The following is an 18,935-nucleotide window of genomic DNA, read 5'->3' on the forward strand; positions in this document are numbered from 1 at the left end:
TGAATTGGAACTGTAAAGTTTTATTTTGGTGTGTTGGTGATAAAAGTTTAGTCCTCTTGGTTACTGCCCCTTTACCTGTTTGTGGTAATTAGCCATCTTCTTTTCCTAGTGTTTAATGCCCGAGTACTTTGAACCTCAGATTGAAGATATAAGTGAAGCAGCCTTGAGGGAAAGAATCAAGCTCAAAAAAGTGAAAGCATCTGTGGACATGTTTGATCAACTCTTGCAAGCAGGTGACTCAGTTCATTTAAAGCACCCCTAGGAACATGGGCTCGGAAGTGGGCTGTGCTTACGTGATCCCGCTGGTTGTGAGCAAAAGTTAGAAGGATCTCTGCTTGATGCTGTGGTCATGCTTTTAAGAGTTAATATTTCAATTCTGCTTCAGCTTTTGTTTTTTTGAAAATGTAAGTGAGATGGAGTTGCAGCTTAGTTTACTGTGCTCTGGGCTGTATTGTGCAGCAGGCAGAGAAATGAGAGAACCATTGTTCCTTCCATTTTTAACCTTAGGTGTGTACATACTGTATTCAGATTTTCTGCACTTTTTAAGTATGTTTGGAGGCATAAACAGACAAGGAATATTTTAAAAGGAAAAAGCAATAAACTGGGGTACTTATTCTAACTCTCATACCGATTAGCTCTGTGGCCTTGGAAAAATCACTTAATTTCTCAGAACTTCTGTCTCTAAAATTCTCTGACTGACTTTGATCTGGATGAACCTCTAGCAGAGTAGATCTCAATTGCATGGCCTGTAAGCTACCAAGACAACAATGTACCTATAATAACATCAGAGGCAGTGGGATTGTAAGTTAATGGACTCCAGAATGCTGTTCAGTGATTTAGGATAATAATCAAACACAGAAGAGAGAGGAACTGGACTGAATCACTCAGTACATTCTTCAGCACAAGAGACCTTTCCAGAAAGCTGTGTTTGAGAATATTGGTGTATTGTCTGCTGGACATTGAATATACAGATGAATTGCTGAAGCACATTATAGTTTAGGGAGGCTTTTGCCTCTGCTTGTTGCATATGGTAATTGGTAAGTCTGCATTCAAGTACTGAGTGCTCAGACCTGTCTTCCTCTAGGTTCATAACACTGTGTGCTCTAGGCACACGCGGACCCTCCGTACACGCCTCTAAAGACGGCATGTCAGCCCCACAGTTCAGAGTAACAGAACAAGCCAATATGCCATAGGGGTGGGGGCAGGTAGAGGAAGTTTTACTGTCAAGCACCTCATAAGTACCAAACACTTTGCTGGGCATTTCACATACTGAATTTAATTCTATAATGTCTCAGGAGTTGCTGTGTTTTATAATCATTTTATAAAGGAAGCTGGTTATTAAGTAAGTTTCTAAGGATACAGAGTTCTGAGATGGTAAGATCCAGTTCAGTTCCCCTCCACGGCCTCTCTTCTCTCCACTTTCCCGTGCTCTTTTATGAGATTTTAAATGTCCCAATTGGCATTTTTATTATCAGTATATTTTCTTTAGAAAAAATACTGTATCATATACTTCCTGTTCCCTTTTTTTCCTAGTGTCAAGACGGGAACATAATGTTCCTGAGTATTGCTTTTTTAAAAACTACTATAACTAGACATTTCTGCTCACATCTTTAGGCAAGTATTCCAGTGAGGGCCTAGATCCAAGTAGAATAGTTCTGCTTGCATTTGTAGAAATGGAACTGGGCCGGGGGAACTGAGTGGCAGTAATTTGCTGAGTGTTCAGTTTGGAAATGACCTTTAAAACCATGAGATCGTTTCTCTGGGTACATGAGTATGTAAACTAAGTGAACACAGGGTAAGGCGTTGTCTTGTGCTTTAGTCCCTCCTCTCAGACCCCACAGTTCGTAGGGATTGTGTCCCTGTCAGCATCCCTTCAGGTGTTGGGGTTCACGTGGACTGCATCCTCATCCATGCTGAGAATGGTGGATGACATGAAGTATGCAGCCAAGAGAGCCACAGCCTGGAGAAAAAGCAAAGAATTTTAATGCAATTAGCTTCAGTTCTTTATTTCAATGTTTCTTTCCTTTTTTTTCTCCTACCCACAGGAACCACTGTATCTTTGGAAACAAGTAATAGTCTCTTGGATTTGTTGTGCTACTATGGTGACAAGGAGCCCTCAACTGATTATCATTTTCAGCAAAGTGAAAAATCTGAAGAGTTGGTAATGGCTTTTGGCAGTGATTTTTTTTTTTTTTTAATTTATTTTGCCAGTAGTAACCATTTCAAAGTAATATGGTTCTTATGCCCTGTGTTAGGATAATAGAGATTTGTTCTGAGATGCGAGATGTGGTTTAGTAGCTTTGATAAAAAGTGATGTGTAGGAGGAAAGATCTAAACAATTACTTTAATTCTGGTTCCCTTAAAAATATGTTGATCTTGCCTAAAAAGTATGTTGACGTTGCCTACCACATGCAGGCAAAGCTTTGACCAGAAATGTTTATACAAACTCCTCTCTTATTACTTACACTGACCATATGTAAGGAACAGGGAAAGACTCTGTGGCCCCAGCACCCCACCACCACCAAAATATGCATGCGTAACATGGGCAGAGAGGAGTGAGCTCACTGTGCTGGGGTGTAGGGCAGTATTGTGCCAAGGGCCGGCCTATAGATAGGGAGTGCTATCTTAATTTCTCAATCCAAGAGTTTTACTTCTAGAAAAAGACCCTGAGAACATCTTTGGGTCATGTGAATAAAAGAATATATACATCATTTTCATAATGTTCATACACATAGATAGAAAAATGTGGAAAACTGAATGTCCAGTGACAAATGATCAGGTTATGGTAATGTGATTGTCGGGACTAGTGTAGGTCTGTTTGGCTGTGGAAAGATGCACCATATATTGAAAAGTGAGACTATAGGCTGGATGATAATATTTCATTTTTATAAAATATTTCCAAATGCATGAGAGAAGATGAAAAGTTCTTTTCCTTCTATTTCTGTCTAATTTTCCTCCACTGAATATGGATTATTTACATACAGAGTGATTAAGATGTTTAAAGTGTATAGGCAGGGGCGCCTGGATGGCTCAGTGAGTTAGGCTGCTGCCTTCGACTTGGATCATGATCTCAGGGTCCTGGGATCGAGCCCCACATCAGGCTCTTTGCTCAGCGGGGAGCCTGCTTCCTTTCCTCTCTCTCTGCCTGCCTCTCTGCCTGCTTGTGATCTCTCTCTGTCAAATAAATAAAATATTTGGGAAAAAAAAAATGTATAGGCAGGTGTGTTATTTCTGTGGGGCTCAAGCTAGATAGAGCCAGCTAAAGCCAGGTTGTGTTTGGATTTGCAGTTCTCTCCTGTTGAGGCTGTGCAGGGTACCGGTTTCATCTGTCTCCAGGCTGTTAGTTCTCATTTCAAGTGCTAGCTTTACTTTTTGTCTCAAAGTGAGCTGATTTATGCTGAAAAAGTTACCAGTTTTTTAAATGAACATTTTTTTTTTTTTAAAGGTTTTATTTATTTATTTGACAGAGAGAGATCACAAGTAGGCAGAGAGGCAGGCAGAGAGAGGAGGAAGCAGGCTCCCTGCTGAGCAGAGAGCCCGATGTGGGACTCGATCCCAGGACCCTGAGATCATGACCTGAGCCGAAGGCAGCGGCTCAACCCACTGAGCCACCCAGGCGCCCCTTTAAATGAACATTTACTGGGTTTTTTCCTTCACCTTCTGTTGGATCTGTATTTTATTTTTACAAAGTTTCCTTTGCCTTTTTCTTTTTTTTTTTTTCTTTTTTAAAGATTTTATTTATTTATTTGACAGAGATCACAAGTAGGCAGAGAGGCAGGTAGGGAGAGGGGGAAGCAGGCTCCCCACTGAGCAGAGAGCCCAATGCGGGGCTCAATCCCAGAGCCCTGAGACCATGAGCTGAAGGCAGAGGCTTAACCCACTGAACCACCCAGGCGGCCCTCCTTTGCCTTTCTGGTTTTAAGTATCTGAGTAGGAGAACACATTGCATTGTCATTTTTTGTTTTATTTTATTTTTTTTTGGTGGTTCATTTCAGGAGGAGGCCGCAGAGGAAAATAACGAGAAACCGAAGAAGGCCAATCATCAGTTTGGAAACCTATGGAGGTACGTTACATGTCAGTAGAACCTTGTGTGGTTTTTTTTTAATGGGGCATGGCATGTTCCCCAGCACCCCATCAAGAAGATGTGCTTCTGAAGCTTCTAAAGTAGAATTTGTTTTCAACATACAGTGCAAGTGTGACCTTGGCATGATATGCATTTAGAGCTTGTTCCCTAAGATCTTTACTTCCAACGAGCAATACTTAGTTCTTCGTGTGCCTGTTTGTGGGCCCCTCCCATGCCCCAATTCATTTCATGTCACCTTACATATTGTTGGTTCCTTGGGTAGTTCCATCAGTGCTCCTACTCTGCAATATATAACTCACGTTCTGAAAGATTGGCTCAATTTGTTTGTGTAAGAATACACATGCACTGGAATATAGCTCTAAATTAAGGCATTAAGGCAGCTGGCAAGCAAGCAGAAGTACTCAGCATTTCTAGACAAAAGGTGAATAATGTTTAACTAACATTTAGACTTGATGTTAACTGAATAGAAATGTCTGAGAAATACTTCACGTGGACATCTGGAGAAGGAGAGCTACCATTAATATCTGAAGTCTTTTAAAGTGATAAGTTGAATTGAATCAAACATTGAATTTCCTTAGTAGATTTTAATAATTTTGTGTAGTGGTTAAGAGCATGGACTTTGGCATACCATCCTGGCCCAAATCCTGCTCCTGATTTCCATTACCTCTTTGTAAGAGGCAGAAGAAAGATCTAACTGTATAAGATGGTTACGTTAGGTGACTGAGTGTTTGATAGGGAAGAAGGAAGAAGATGCCCCAGAGTGTGACATGTACACACTAGACTATGAGATTTTGGGAAAACTGCTTGTCCGTGGGGGGCTCTGGGGAGTTGTATATGGTTGAGAGAGGGTGGGGAAACTTCACTGTGTTCCCTCTGTACACTTTGCTTTTTGTTCAGTATTGTTTATATTTTTTGTAAAAATTTTCAGTCCTGGTTCTGTCATTAACCGCGAAACCACGGACCACTTGAGGTGTTCAAGCCTCAGTTTTTCCCACTTTTCAGAATGCTAACTCTCTCTCTCTCTCTCTCTCTCTCTCTCTCTGGATGCTAGGAATTGTGTGTATGAAGTGCTTAGCAAAGTGCTTGAAACATTTTGAACTCTCAGTAGGTTGTGGTAGCTATTGGTTTTTCTTTTTTCCCCCTGGTTCATTTACTCTTCTGTGTCTAGGCCAGAAAACAATGCTGAGAGAATCTTTGCTCTCATGCCAGAGAAAAACTCACGCTCCTACTGCACAATGATCCGAGGAATGGTGAAGGTAACATTTATTTTTATACTTCTGTCTTTAATGTCCACTAATTCCGGGTTTTTCACCTTCAGAATTGTTGACAGTTGGGCTGGATGATGTGTTGCGGTGGGGGCTCTCCACTGCACTCTGGAGTGTTTAGAAGCTCCCTGTTCTCTACCCACTGCATGTCAGTGCTGCGTCCTCCCTACCCTCAGTTGTGACAACTAGAAATATCTCCAGGAATTACTGCATGTCACCTGGGAGGCAGAATTTCCACAGCAGTGGAGTGTGAACTTCTTGAGAACCAGGACCTTGTCTGCTTCTTTTACTGTTGTATTCCCAAACTCTAAAACAGTTGTTGTGCAAATATTTCTTAAGTCAACATGTTTGATGATGTTTAACATTTATGCTCTGTCTCCCAGCACCGAGCTCTTGTGCAGGCATTAAACTTGTACACTGAATTACTAAACAACAAACTCCATGGTAAGTGTGTTTTTGGAGAATTTCCTTTTCTTTCCTTAAGAATCTGTAACATCGGGGCGCCTGTGTGGCTCAGTGGGTTAAGCCACTGCCTTCAGCTCAGGTCATGATCTCAGGGTCCTGGGATCGAGTCCCGAATCGGGCTCTCTGCTCAGCAGGGGCCTGCTTCCCTTCCTCTCTCTCTGCCTGCCTCTCTGCCTACTTGTGATCTCTCTATGTCAAATAAATAAATAAAATTCTTAAAAAAAAAAAAAAAAAAAGAATCTGTAACATCTGGAATGCCTGAGTGGCTCAGCCGGTTAAGCCTTACGCTCAGGTCATTATCATCGGGTCTTGGGATTGAGCCCCACATCAGACTCCTTGCTCAGTGGGGAGCCTGCTTCTCCCACTGCCTGCCATCCCCCCCCCCCACCCCGCTTGTGGGTGCACGCTTTCTCTCTCTGACAAATCTTGGGGGAAAAAATAAATCTGTAACATTTTGGAATCTGCAGAATATTTGATCTTGCCTCAATTATGAGCTCAATTCATGTGGTATTGGTGGTAGAAGCAGGAGGAGAGATCCAGAGCAGGGAGTGATTGTCTGGTGTCGTGGGCATATGGGAATGAGCTAGGGGCCACATGCGCATTACTGCTTTGCCTTCAGCTGAGGCATTTAGGGGTTAAACTTCAACCTAGAATTCTGTTTTTACAGCTGATGTGTATACCTTCAATGCATTGATTGAAGCAACAGCATTGAGTGCGCATGAGAAACCGGAGGACAAATGGAATAATATACTGGTAAGGAGGAGCCCTCATTTTGTCTTCTGATGGGCCTAAAATACCTTTTCCTAGAAATAAAGGGGGTGGAGACGCATTTACTGTGCATTTTCATGGCAGATATCATGCTGGGCGTGCAGTGGTTGCATGCTTATACCCTCCCAGCAACCCTGCAGTTTATTTTATTTATTTTTTTTTAAGATTTTATTTATTTGACAGACAGAGATCACAAGTAGGCAGAGAGGCAGGCAGAGAGAGAGAGAGAGGAGGAAGCAGGCTCCCCGCTGAGCAGAGAGCCCGATGTGGGACTCGATCCCAGGACCCCGAAATCATGACCTGAGCCGAAGGCAGCGGCTTAACCCACTGAGCCACCCAGGCGCCCAACCCTGCAGTTTAAATGGCTGTGTCTGACATGTGCATAGAAAAAGTTACCTGACCCATTGTCCATGGCTAGAATTCAGAAAGACCACAGTTGCTTCATTTCTCAGTTTTTTCATTACAAAAATAATGTGTATTTATGGGAACATTTTTATCAGGTGAGTTTGGAAAATTATACTCACTGGATTGAAATAACTTCGGACTAGAAGTGTTTTTTGTTTTTACACCATACAGTTTGTCTTTATACCATACTGCTCATTTTAAAGGAAAAACTCCATTCTAGTCTGTTCTTTTGCTTTACTAGGCAGAGTGAAGACAGTTGTACAACTTGATCAAGTGAGGTGGGGTGACTTCTCTAAAAGGCAAAGTCACTGGTCCTGCTAATAGATAAATTTTGGATAGGGATGTATTTATTAACTTTAGACTTAGCCAGAGAACCAAAATCTTTTTTATTACTTTACTTGCTTATATTTAAAGGTCTTATTTGACAGAGAGTCACAGCGAGAGAGGGAACACAAGCGGGGGGTGGGAGAGGGAGAAACAGGGAGCCCAATGCAGGGCTTGGTCCTAGGACCCTGGGATCATGACCTGAGCCGAAGGCAGACCCTTAACAACTGAGCCACCCAGGTGCCCCCCTTCCCCCAAATTCTTTTTTAGTGTGTGATATTAGTTAATTGGACAAATTACCTATCCAGGCATAAACAAGACTTACTGCTTTTGACTCAACTAGGAGCTGCTAAAACAAATGGCTGCTCAGAAGGTGAAACCGAACCTACAGACATTTAATACCATTCTGAAATGCCTCCGAAGATTTCATGCATTTGGAAAAGTGCCAGCCCTGCAGACCTTTCGTGAAATGAAAGCCATCGGAATAGGTGAGTATGTGTCCTGTCCCTCCCTGGAGGCTGAGCCAGTGCTGGCCAGAGTTCTCAGATCCAGATAAGTGAAAAAGAGATGGTAAACTCTTCTTGCTTTGTACAGAACATATTGAGAATTTCGAGTCCACCATTTGGCACAGTTAATTACAAGTATTGAGTAATGGTGGGAACTCCTTTATCCTCATGCTCTTTATGGCAATTACAATGTTTTTTAATACTTCAGTTAGTTTTATGTGGACTTTTAGGGAGAACAACTGTTCACTTAAGAATTCGTTTTAAATCCCATGACATTTGCTGTCATAATTAGGTGTTTGGACCTAAATTTGCTGCTGTGTTGTAGAGTTTGCAGTAATTATTAAAGATTGTTTGGGAACACGTTCACTTCAGTATGCGTTAGTATTCTGGAATGGAGAATTATAGCACAAGTGCATTAGCTGTAACATTTAGTAATGACATGTCAGGGCTTTCTAAAAGTGATTGTTTTTGATCTCTTTACACTTAACATTAATTCAAATGAGCTAGGAAAGGTCTTTGTTCAGAGGAATAGGAATGTATCATCTTTTACTTAAATACCAAGGTTGGTGTGTTTTTAGTTCATTGTGCCTCAGTAAACACTATTTTTGGACAGCTGTGTTTGACTGACTTCTTTTTTTTTTTTTTTTTTTTCCTGTCAACCTGGTAATTTAGAACCCTCGCCTGCAACATACCATTATCTTATTCAGCTGTTTTATCACCACGGTATGTATGACATTATGTATTAATTCATGTAGAAAGCTGACCCATTCTCTTACGTTTATGTGATTGTTGTAGTCATCTTTCCCTGTGCAGGATTTAAGAATAGAGGACACAAATTAACATTATCCTATAGCCTGAGCAGAAAGTTACTCCAAGTGGAGAGGACAGGGTCATTAAATGTACTAACAGTGTTGGTGTACAATTACCAATGGTCAAAAGGTGGGACACCTGGGTGGCTCAGTCGGTTAAGCGTCTTCCTTCAGCTCAGGCAGGGAGTCCGCTTCTCTGTCTCTGCCCCTCCCCACCATTCTTACAAGCTCGCTCTCTCTCAGATAAATGAAATCTTTAAAAACAAAGAAATGGTCAGAAGGTACATTAGTCTGGAGTTCTTTTGACTCTCCAGAGCTGTGCTTTCCAATAAAATAGCCATTAGGCATACATGCCTATTTAATTAAAATTAAACAACATTTAAAATTTCTTCATTGCTTTAGTGCTGCGTAGCCACATAGCTACTGTATTCAGTGATGCAGGAATAGAACATTTCCATTTGTACAGGAAGTTGTTAGATAATGCTGCTCCACAGTAATCTTGACCTTATTCTGAAGTCTTGTAGGAGAACCTTTTGGCTCTGTTTGCCACCTGCTTTAGGCCCCCAGTTCCTGTAGGCGCTGTGCTCTGTTGAATGGACTTCAGAGCAAGGCACACCTGAGTTGAATTTCACCTGTCATTTATCAGTTTTGCCAAAAGGGACTGGATACCTTACCTGAGTAAATACCGCAGGGCTGTGATGATGAAATGAACTCTTGGCTCGTGCTTGAAAGGCATGCAGTAAGCACTCCTAGTCTGTCAGTTCTTAGCTATTTGCCCCAATCTGAGAAAGAACCCCTTCAGAAATGACTGTTCCAGTCCTTCAGATTTTACACGTGTAAAAGAGAAGAAATTAATTGTCTCTGTTTTGGTGGGCTAATTTTACAAAATCCACATCCTCACCTGTGGGGAAGATTCTGTCTTTTAGTATAGTGGTTGGGGGAAGAGGTAACAGATTTTATCTTGGAGGCAGATAAACAGTGTCCACAATAACTATATCTTCTAAAATTTTACTCAACCTTGATGACGTTAGAGTGAATCTAGTGTTTCTGACCCTAAAGCCGGTTGCCTTTCTCTTCTACCATTACATACCACTTTGGTTCACTTGTGAAGCAAAGTCTGTGGTTTTGCTTCCTAAGTAACACTCAGGAACATGGGGGCAGGCTCAGAACGGGAGTCTCCGTTTGCCTTACACATGTGGAAACTGGTTCCCTGCAGTAATGACCTTTAGGTATTTACTCAAAGGAGAAAGTCTAAAGAAAGAAAGGATACATATAAAGCAAATTGTTATGTAACTAATAAAATGATAAGAAATGTCAGCAAATGGAAACATCCTTGAGGAAATTATAGAAATACATCTGTACTGTCATTAAAACTACATTACCACGTGTGTGCTGATAAAGGTAGGGAACAGATTGTATGAATAAGGTGATGTGTTGGAAAATTGTGTAGGTGCATTTTATACCTATTAGTACTCAGTTCACATGATTTTAAGAGAATTGCCTCATTCCATTAATTCTACAGTTCTCTTTTTCTCGGCCTTTTCATCCCGATCATACATAACTCAAATGATTACTGCCAAAATAAATAATTGTTTTTCTGAGTAACTGCCCCGGATCGTATGGAGAGTTGCCCTCTGTGTTGTGTGCACCTGCTTCTTTAGCGGGCATGCGCTCTGCAGGCTGTGTGCCAGGCAGTACGCTGTGAGGGGTGGGTACAAAGAGTTGTAAGGGGGGGTCTCCTTATAAAACCTAATTGCTTTTTTGTTCTGCAGAAAACCATTCGAAAGGATCATCCCTCATAATCTATGATATTATGAACGAATTAACAGGACGGAAATTTTCCCCAAGGGACCCAGATGATGGTAGGCACAGAAATTGCTTGTGTGAGACAAAGAGCCTGCTCTCTTGATTGCCAGTTATTAGAGGCCTTATGATAGGACAGGGTTTGATTTAGCTTAGTTGTCTTACAAGCGATTATTCTGAAGAGGCCAAAATATGTGTGGCCTCTTGCTGTGTGCTTCCTCTACTAGAGTTTTTATTCCTTTAGGTTTAACTTACACGTTAACAGTTTTATTGCTAGGATATTTATTAATGCTGCTCACTTGAAAATGTATTTTATCCATTGTAACCAAGACTTTGTGAACTTTGATTTTCAGATATGTTTTTTCAGTCAGCCATGAGAGTTGTGAGTACTGATTCTTGTTTAACTTTAGTTTTTTTTTTTCCTTTTAGTCACTTAAATTTATCTTTAACTGGAGTGAGTGGGCTCTCCTCGTTTTTTCATTTTCTCTTTTGTTTACGTCTTTGGTCCAAATTTTCTTTTTTTCCTCTTAAATTTCATGCTAATTCACATAGCATCCTACCCTTTGTTTATTGTATGTATATGTTGTCTTTTTTCACACCTTTGCTCAGATAAGGTTTCAGAGTATTTCATATTTACCTATTGGTCATTTTTTAAATTGATAATGGTTCTTTGGGATTTAGGTTTTTCATTGTATGTTAATTAGAAAAAGTTGTAGGCAGTTTCAGGATGGGTTAGCATATCCTATTCCCTAAGGATAGTTGCTTTCCAAAAGGTTAGTGTGTACGCTTGCAGCTTTTCTCCTCCAGGTATTCAGACACACACAGCCAGGCCCGTTTCAACTGTATTTTGTTTGTTGACAGTTGCATAGTATTTCATAGGAGTATTTCATAGTATTTCACTGGAGTCTTCTACTGTTCGTGTATTTTGGAGTTACTGCGTGGGGTTTTTTTGCAAGTATAGTGAGGCTGAAATGAGCTCTCCATCTCTCTTTTATGCACATAACCAGGTGTTTTCGTAGGATTGATTTCTAAAGCTCCAATCACTAGATTAAAATTCTGTTTTAGATTTCACAGAACTTGGGGTTTGCCTCCCCCCCACCCCAATCTTATAACTCATTTGCTGTGAACTAGTAATACATTGACTCAGCGTGAATATTTCAACAAGTGACTCTTTTTAATGTAATGAGCCACTGTTTGGCTGGTAAATCTGAGTGATGCTTACTGCTTGCAAATTTTCAGTGCTCATTTCTCAGAGATCTGGAACTTGCTTATCAAGTACATGGCCTTTTAAACACTGGAGACAACTGGAAATTCATTGGACCAGATCATCGGCGTAATTTCTATTAGTAAGTGTGTTGGAAATGTATCCTTTTGCATTATTGGAGCCTCTTTAAGCAACCATTAGTTCTGCAAATGGGAGACTTTGGTAGGCTTCCTATGTCACCCCTGGAGGCAGCAGGCCCCTGACTTAAAGTACATGTACTTAAACAGTACATGTTAATTGAGCACTTGGAAGTTCAGGCAGCGGTAAAACTGATTGGCCTGACTTAGATGTCTGGTATAGTTTTATCTTTTAGATTGTTTTTCTCTGTAACAGTTTAAATCTACATATCTATTCCTCTAGGCCCTGTTTTATATTTTTGAATATATAGTAGGGTGGGTCCCTAACAATTTCAGCCTTTTTTTTTTTTTTTTTTTTTTTTTAATTTTATTTAAAGATGTTATTTATTAGAGAAGGGGCAGGGGAAGAGGGAAAAGCAGACTCCTGGCTGAGCAGGGAGCCTGATGCAGGGCTCGATCCGAGGACCCTAAGATCATGACCCAGGCTGAAGGATGATGCTTAACCCACTGAGCCACCCAGGCACCCCAGCCTCTTGTTTTTAAAAAGGAAGGTACAGAGATAAAGCCCAAAGAGGCTCCTTAAATGAGTTGACTTCAGGTAGATAAAAACAAATAAGCACTTAAGGAGGCAGTCTGTTAATAGGCATGTAATGTTTGTCTTCAGTGTGTCTATGTCCTTGCTTCATATTGCGTGCTTTTAAAATGAATGGATATTCACTGTCTGCTCACAGTGAGCTGAGAACATATTGAGGCAGTCATGAGCAGCTAGCTGTGGGTAAGAAGGTGTTAATTAGGAAGTCCAGACAGCATGGTTAGTACCTTCTGGGTCAAGCATTGGCCCATGCAATTTGACACTGTTTGTAACTTACAAGTTGATTTTAAATTCTGTGTAACAGATCATATAGCTGTGCTGTAATTTAATTATTCTGCTGTTTGGGATCTGAGACTAAACCTATCTTTTCTCTCCATTACAGTTCCAAGTTCTTCAGTTTGCTTTGTCTAATGGAACAAATTGATGTCACCTTGAAGTGGTACAAGGACCTGATACCTTCAGTAAGATGATCATAACCTGTCATTGTAGATGAGCTGGTGGGTATCTTTGCTGACTAATACCTTAAACATATATCCCTATTTCTCTTAATCAGGTGTTCTTTCCCCATTCCCAAACTTTGATAGATCTTCTTCAAGCATTGGATGTGGCCAACCGGCTAGAAGTGATTCCTCAAATTTGGAAAGGTTGGTTTCAGCTTGTGTGTTCAGCACCATCTCACTTCATCACTTCATTGTCCTACATTTTGATTAACAAACATGCCAACATTGTTAGGGGTGGAAATTTCCATTTTTCACTAAATTTAATATATTATAGTCTTCTTCATGGGTGCTGGCTCACTTTGCATGTTGGATTGCATGAGCAAAGATGCATTGAAAGTGACCTAAATAAGTTTTTGTGTGACACGACAAAGGGAAGATCAGTGCTAATTACGTGATGCACCCTAAATCAAAATTCAGATCTCTACCTGCAGAGTCTTTGCAATTCCTCTGTATCATGCTGCATTCTTGTAACTCAGTTGTTAACTGGTCAGTGATACTTAATGCTTCTAAGAAATGGGCATGATTGTGGGTTTCTGTGTATAAACTGGCTGCAGAAGATGCTGCATGTCTTCTACAAGGTGACTGCAATCACAGCTTGAGTTTCTGTCGGCTGCAGATTTCCATGTCTGAACACTGAGACTCTAGCCCCTGACCTGTTTCACAAGATTGCTCTAATGATTGTTATATTAAAGATCGTTGACAATCATCAAGTGCTGTAAAACCATGTCTTGCCATATGGAGCTGGTAGCTGCTCCAGGGTAGCACACCTGCTGTCTCTCACCTTTGACTAGGAGCAGGTCACTGCCTTCCAGTGCTCCTTCATCCATTCTTAGCGTGAATTATCCTGCTGATTGCCTGGAGTCCTAGAATAAATAGTGTCAGCACCTGATTTTGAGCAGCCCAGGAACTGTGACGGTGGACAAAGGTCAGCTGAAGAGTTTTGGTTTTACATGACTGTAATCACCTCTGTGTTCTTTTTGTTTCAAGATAGTAAAGAATATGGTCACACTTTTCGCAATGACCTGAAAGAAGAGATTCTGATGCTTATGGCAAGGGATCAGCACCCACCAGAGGTAGGTAGGGTTGTATCCAGAGTCAGGTTATGTTACAGTGATTAGATGGGTACTAGCCAGTATGTTCTCTAACACTGTAGACTTTGTAATGGTAATTTCCTTGGTTTCATTTAGGGAAACATTACAGAGAATTTTGCCATCTAAACCCAGATTTAAATTCTGTATCTGAACACCCAGCCATTAGCAGAATCCCATTTTTGAAGTCCAAAACATGTTTCTGTCTTGACAGTAGTAGCTTTTTGAAAAAATTCCCATCTAAAGAGAAAACCCATAACGTATTTGAAGGATGTGGCCAACTTGCAAATTATTTACCCCAGAGCAGGGCAGGGTGTTTTTTTTTTTGTTTTGTTTTGTTTTTTTAAATCTTTTGTGTACTATACCTGTGATGGGTTCGGATGGTAAAATGCATAGCTCAAAAATGCCACGTCATCTGTGGAATCTCCTCAACTTAGACTCTCCTCAGACCAGCTAGGCAGTTCTGCTGACTCTGAGCCTCTCAGCTTCAGGTGGCGTTTGCGGACTGTGCTGCAGATATCAAATCCACTTACGAGAGCCAGGATGGCAGACAGGCTGCTCCTGAGTGGCCAGCCAACTCTCTGAACTCTATCGCTGTCCTCTTTTTAAGGGCTGGGAGAACCCAGGAAGCCTGGTGAGTACAAAGCCTCAAGTGTATAGTAGCAGTATTTGTATCTGGATCTCAGAGAACATCTTCCCTGGTCACTGTATGATGTGTAATCAGAAAAACGAGTTTTTTCTGGGACTGCAAATACTGACTGAAAAGGAAACTTTTGGAAGACCAGCAGAGTATAAACATTGTATTTAAGAGAGGACACAGTTTAGGGCGCCTGGGTGGCTCAGTGGGTTAAGCCGCTGCCTTCGGCTCGGGTCGTGATCTCAGGGTCCTGGGATCGAGTTCCGCATTGGGCTCTCTGCTCAGCTGGGAGCCTGCTTCCCTCTCTCTCTGCCTGCCTCTCCATCTACTTGTGATTTCTCTCTGTCAAATAAATAAATAAAATCTTAAAAAAAAAAAAAAAAGGAGAGGACACAGTTTAATGGGCTAATTCTCTATTGCTCTCCTGTTTTCTGTATCCATGGGCAAGTAGTCTCTTGTCTGTCCACTTAATAGAGTGATGAGAGAATCTTACTTTTGAAAATGTCTTGAGCATTTGGCTTATCCAAGTATTACACTTAATGCTTAAAATGCAGCCTGTACACTTGGGACTTCTAGAAACTGACATTTACAAACTTGACTAGAACCATCTTTGGTTTATGTCACTGTGAGCCTACCAGTTACGTGTTTTCATCAGCACTTCCCTCACATACTAATTCTTAGTTTTTGTGAATGGACACTTCACATGCATTCCTTTTTCCAAAAGCAGAGAAGTCAACAAAAGAATACTTTGTAGGAGTAGTCCTCATTAGGTGATTTTGTTCAGTAAGTGGGGTACTTGTTTATGGCCTTTTCAACATAAGAAAGTGACTTGAACAGAGTTTTCAGCCCAAAATGTCAGAGCTGGTGAATGAAGGCTTTGCTGCCTCAACTGGTCTTAAGAGTATGAAATCACACACATGACCTGCTACACTGCTAGTGGCCAACCTTTGATGCTTGAATTTGTTAACGGGTTGACACACACCTGTTAGGAGTCAGGCTGTGATGATTGGCGCAGGGGTACGGACCTCAGCTGAATCATGGGAGCTGAATGTACGTGTTTCACCTTTGTCTTGCATGTGGCAGGACGCCGGTGAGCACTTACATGAGACTGATGCCTCAATCTGAGCCTGCTCTCCACCGCGTATCTCTAGGACACTGCTCTCATTCTGGGATTGTAAGAGGATAGAGATCACACTCTGTTGCATCCCTCTCTAGAAGAGGGTGTAACCCCCCAGTAAATCTCAACACTGGCAACGAATCACACTTGCCTGGGAAATGCACGTATGTGAAGTCTGGGAGGTGGGAGTTGAAGCACCCAAGGTGATTTAGATGTAAACAGGGCTGGGAGCCAGTCAGCTCACAGCTGCTGTCTTCAGGAACTTACAGCAGGAGAACAGCTATGATCATCTGCTCACCTTCTGGGCTGTTAGTAATCTTTCTCGTATCTCGTGTTGAACAGGAAAATGTTGGGGCTTTTCAAGAAGCATAATAAGATCCCTGGGTAAGTTGAAGTTAACAGGCTTCCCTGGCTGCATGTTAGATTCGCTGCATGGTCTTAACTCTTACCATGGGGTGATTGGAATTTCTTTACATATCTCATTCAGTGATTGAGCATCCTTCTGCTGAAGCAAATGGATAGTTCTTCTACCATCTAGGGCATCCTGAAGCAAGCAGTGTTTTTAATCTGTTCTTGTTGATTGCAACACACTGGCAATACACTGAACAGATCCTTAATGAAGGCATACTGAACCAATGTTCATTCTCTCTTTGGCCCTTTAGTCTTCATGGCAGCACCTGGGTGGCTCAGGTTAAGTGTCTGCGTTTGGTTCAGGTTATGGTTTTAGGGTCGAGCCCTAAATGGCTTCTCCTCAGTGGGAAATCTGCTTCCTCTGCCCCTCCCCCCACTCGTGCTTTCTCTCTCTCAGATGAATAAATTTTTTAAAATCTTTAAGAAAAAAAAAATTTACCTCCAAAGCTACTGTTGAAGATTTCATGACTCAACTTTATAGGATGTTAGATTTTATTTTGCATATAAATCTTAGAGGGGGTCCAGGGATTTAGGTGGGGAATGTTGACATTTTGCTTTTCTTTTACAGAAATAAATTGCTGAATGAGTTTATGGACAGTGCAAAAGCATCCAGCAGCCCTGCCCAGGCCATTGAGATAGTGAAGCTGGCGGGTGCCTTCAGTTTGCCTATTTGTGAAGACCTTGCCCGGAGAGTGATGGCTGACTTTGCGATCAGCCAGGAACAAAAGTGAGCCCTGCATGGGTAACATAAAAGAAAGTGATAGAAGTAGAGCAGGCCATTTGCCCATCTACCCAGTGTTTATAGTTTTCTGTCTCCTTAACTTTTTTCTTTGCAAAAAGGACATGTTAGTTATTTATTTCATTTGTCATACACATCAGAGGCCTGTAGATTTGGCTCTTGGAACCGTTTCCCTTTTCATCATAGTTCAGTGCAGCTGCAGAGTCCCTCCCCCACGCCTAAAATGCAGTGTAACCCTCTAGTTTATTTTCCTTACAGGGAAGCCCTGGGAAACCTAACCTCACTGACCAGTGATAGCGACAGTGACAGCGACACCAGTGAAGGCAAATAAAAATGGGCAAATCAGGAGAAGCTGTGGCCTGGAATAGCTTGTTAAAAGTATACTTGAGAACTGCCATCTCTGTCTAACCATATTGTGAAGAAAACAAGAGAATTCAGCCTTGACCTTTGAAGAACAATAGATACAACATGGACTAAATTCCTAATTTGATACTTCCTAAGCCACCCTTTCAGGGTTGACCATTTGAACAGAAGCAGCACTACCATTTTCCTTTCTTTGGACATGCAGCGTGAGGATACAGCTCCTAGCTTCAGCCTAAGCTCTGCGGACCTACAATGTTTGTTCGGCCGACTTCACATGCTGTCCGGTGTGGTCTGCCCTCCCCTCTCATGGACTTGGCCTTTGTTGGCTGATGCTACGATGGTGGTACTTCCTCAGTCTTTGAGAAGGTGGCTAAAGGAGATTTGCAATACACATCTCTACTGATACTAGATTAGTAGCCCAATTTCAGGGGTATTATAGACGTGAGAAATTTGCCATTGTTGTTTAATCATTTCTAAGTTGCATAGGGTTTAGGCTGCACATATGGGAAAATGGAGGCTTGTAATTAAACCCTCGTTAATGTGCATTTGTATGCATTCCCGTTACTTTTACACAGCCAAGTTCCAGGGCTGTGGGGTAGGGGAGGTGCTCCATCTCCTTTTCTTCCCTCCTTGGGTGCCAGGACCTTTAGTTGTACTCTACTCAAAGTGCTCAAGAGTGAGGGCTGCTGGGCACCTGGGTGGCTCAGTAGGTTAAGCATCTGCCTTCAGCTCTGGTCATGATCCTGGGGTCTTGGTATTGAGCCCTGCATTGGGCTCCCTGCCCAGTGGGAACCCTGCTCCTCCTGCCTGCCACTCCCCTACCTGTGCGCTCCTTTGCTCTGTCACATAAATAAAAAATTAAAATATAAAAAAGTGAGGGCTTTTAATCAGGAACTTCTACTTCTGGCATTTCTCTTGCCACTCTGAAATCCTGTTGGAAGCTAACAGGAACCTGCATGGTTTACAAGAGCATTACCCTTTATAGGGTTTCCACAGGCTGCTTTTGCTCATGCGTAGTCCAGATGTACTGAGTTCCCACAGAGGAAGACCTTCATCTTTACCTTGCCAGGGCTGCCACTGATGGCCGACTATATCGTACCATTGTCGGTTACATGGGTCTGTTCCAGCTCTGCTTTCTATCCTCTCTAGGCCTGGACCCAGCTTTATATCCTCAAAAACCTAAGTAGTAGTTCATGTTTTCTCCTAGGTGGCTGGTTTAAGACCGCTAATGAAGGACAAAGGGGGCAGAGAAATGACAGTTAGGAGCTACTTCAGCATTCACCTGTGTTACTCTGACGTAACTGAAGCAAATGAACAAAAGGACAGTTAAGGCTGATTAGCCTTTGATCTTGGTTTATAACTTCCAGGGAGAATCTGGCTTCCTGTTAAGTTTCTGTTCGCTCTGGTCCTTCCCATCTCCCCTCCAGATGCCTGGCTCTCTTCTTGGCCAAATACTATACTCACTGCAGTCCTTTGAAATGTGGTACATTTCTCCTTGCCCAGGCCCCAACTGAACCCTCACTTTAGTGCTTGGTATGGGAAAAAGTCCCATCTTGGCTGATGTCATGAAAATTTATAATGGATTTCAATGTAGTTCAGTTGTTTTAACTGCTGTAGTTTACTCCAAATACCAACTCTAGGCAAATAACTGCTTCAAAGTTTCAAAAAATCAGCCCTGTAGGATTTGTCTCCATTCTTATTTTTAAAATTTTATTTTT

General features: G+C 41.7%; 1 protein-coding gene and 1 non-coding gene across 3 annotated transcripts in view; both read left to right on the forward strand.

Annotated features, from left to right (window-relative positions):
• The window catches only part of PTCD3 (pentatricopeptide repeat domain 3), a 32,544-nt gene extending 14,782 nt beyond the window's left edge, over positions 1-17,762 (forward strand). For both annotated transcript variants that reach the window (XM_032352672.1, XM_032352673.1), the window contains 18 exons: positions 110-233; positions 2,046-2,161; positions 3,996-4,063; positions 5,253-5,340; positions 5,733-5,793; positions 6,482-6,567; positions 7,655-7,799; positions 8,490-8,540; positions 10,399-10,488; positions 10,783-10,811; positions 11,669-11,775; positions 12,745-12,823; positions 12,916-13,006; positions 13,850-13,935; positions 14,436-14,584; positions 16,047-16,088; positions 16,684-16,842; positions 17,113-17,762. In XM_032352672.1, coding sequence (XP_032208563.1) covers positions 110-233; positions 2,046-2,161; positions 3,996-4,063; positions 5,253-5,340; positions 5,733-5,793; positions 6,482-6,567; positions 7,655-7,799; positions 8,490-8,540; positions 10,399-10,488; positions 10,783-10,811; positions 11,669-11,775; positions 12,745-12,823; positions 12,916-13,006; positions 13,850-13,935; positions 14,436-14,584; positions 16,047-16,088; positions 16,684-16,842; positions 17,113-17,185 — 1,644 coding nt within the window. In that variant the 3' untranslated portion in view covers positions 17,186-17,762. The remainder of the gene's footprint in view (positions 1-109; positions 234-2,045; positions 2,162-3,995; positions 4,064-5,252; positions 5,341-5,732; positions 5,794-6,481; positions 6,568-7,654; positions 7,800-8,489; positions 8,541-10,398; positions 10,489-10,782; positions 10,812-11,668; positions 11,776-12,744; positions 12,824-12,915; positions 13,007-13,849; positions 13,936-14,435; positions 14,585-16,046; positions 16,089-16,683; positions 16,843-17,112) is intronic.
• Positions 15,581-15,717, forward strand: LOC116596695. The gene has a single exon (XR_004288277.1). It is a non-coding gene; the product is annotated as a small nucleolar RNA SNORD94 (small nucleolar RNA).
• Positions 17,763-18,935: the final 1,173 nt, after the last annotated feature.

Source organism: Mustela erminea, chromosome 7 (genome assembly GCF_009829155.1).
Source record: "Mustela erminea isolate mMusErm1 chromosome 7, mMusErm1.Pri, whole genome shotgun sequence".
Taxonomy (NCBI): domain Eukaryota; kingdom Metazoa; phylum Chordata; class Mammalia; order Carnivora; family Mustelidae; genus Mustela; species Mustela erminea.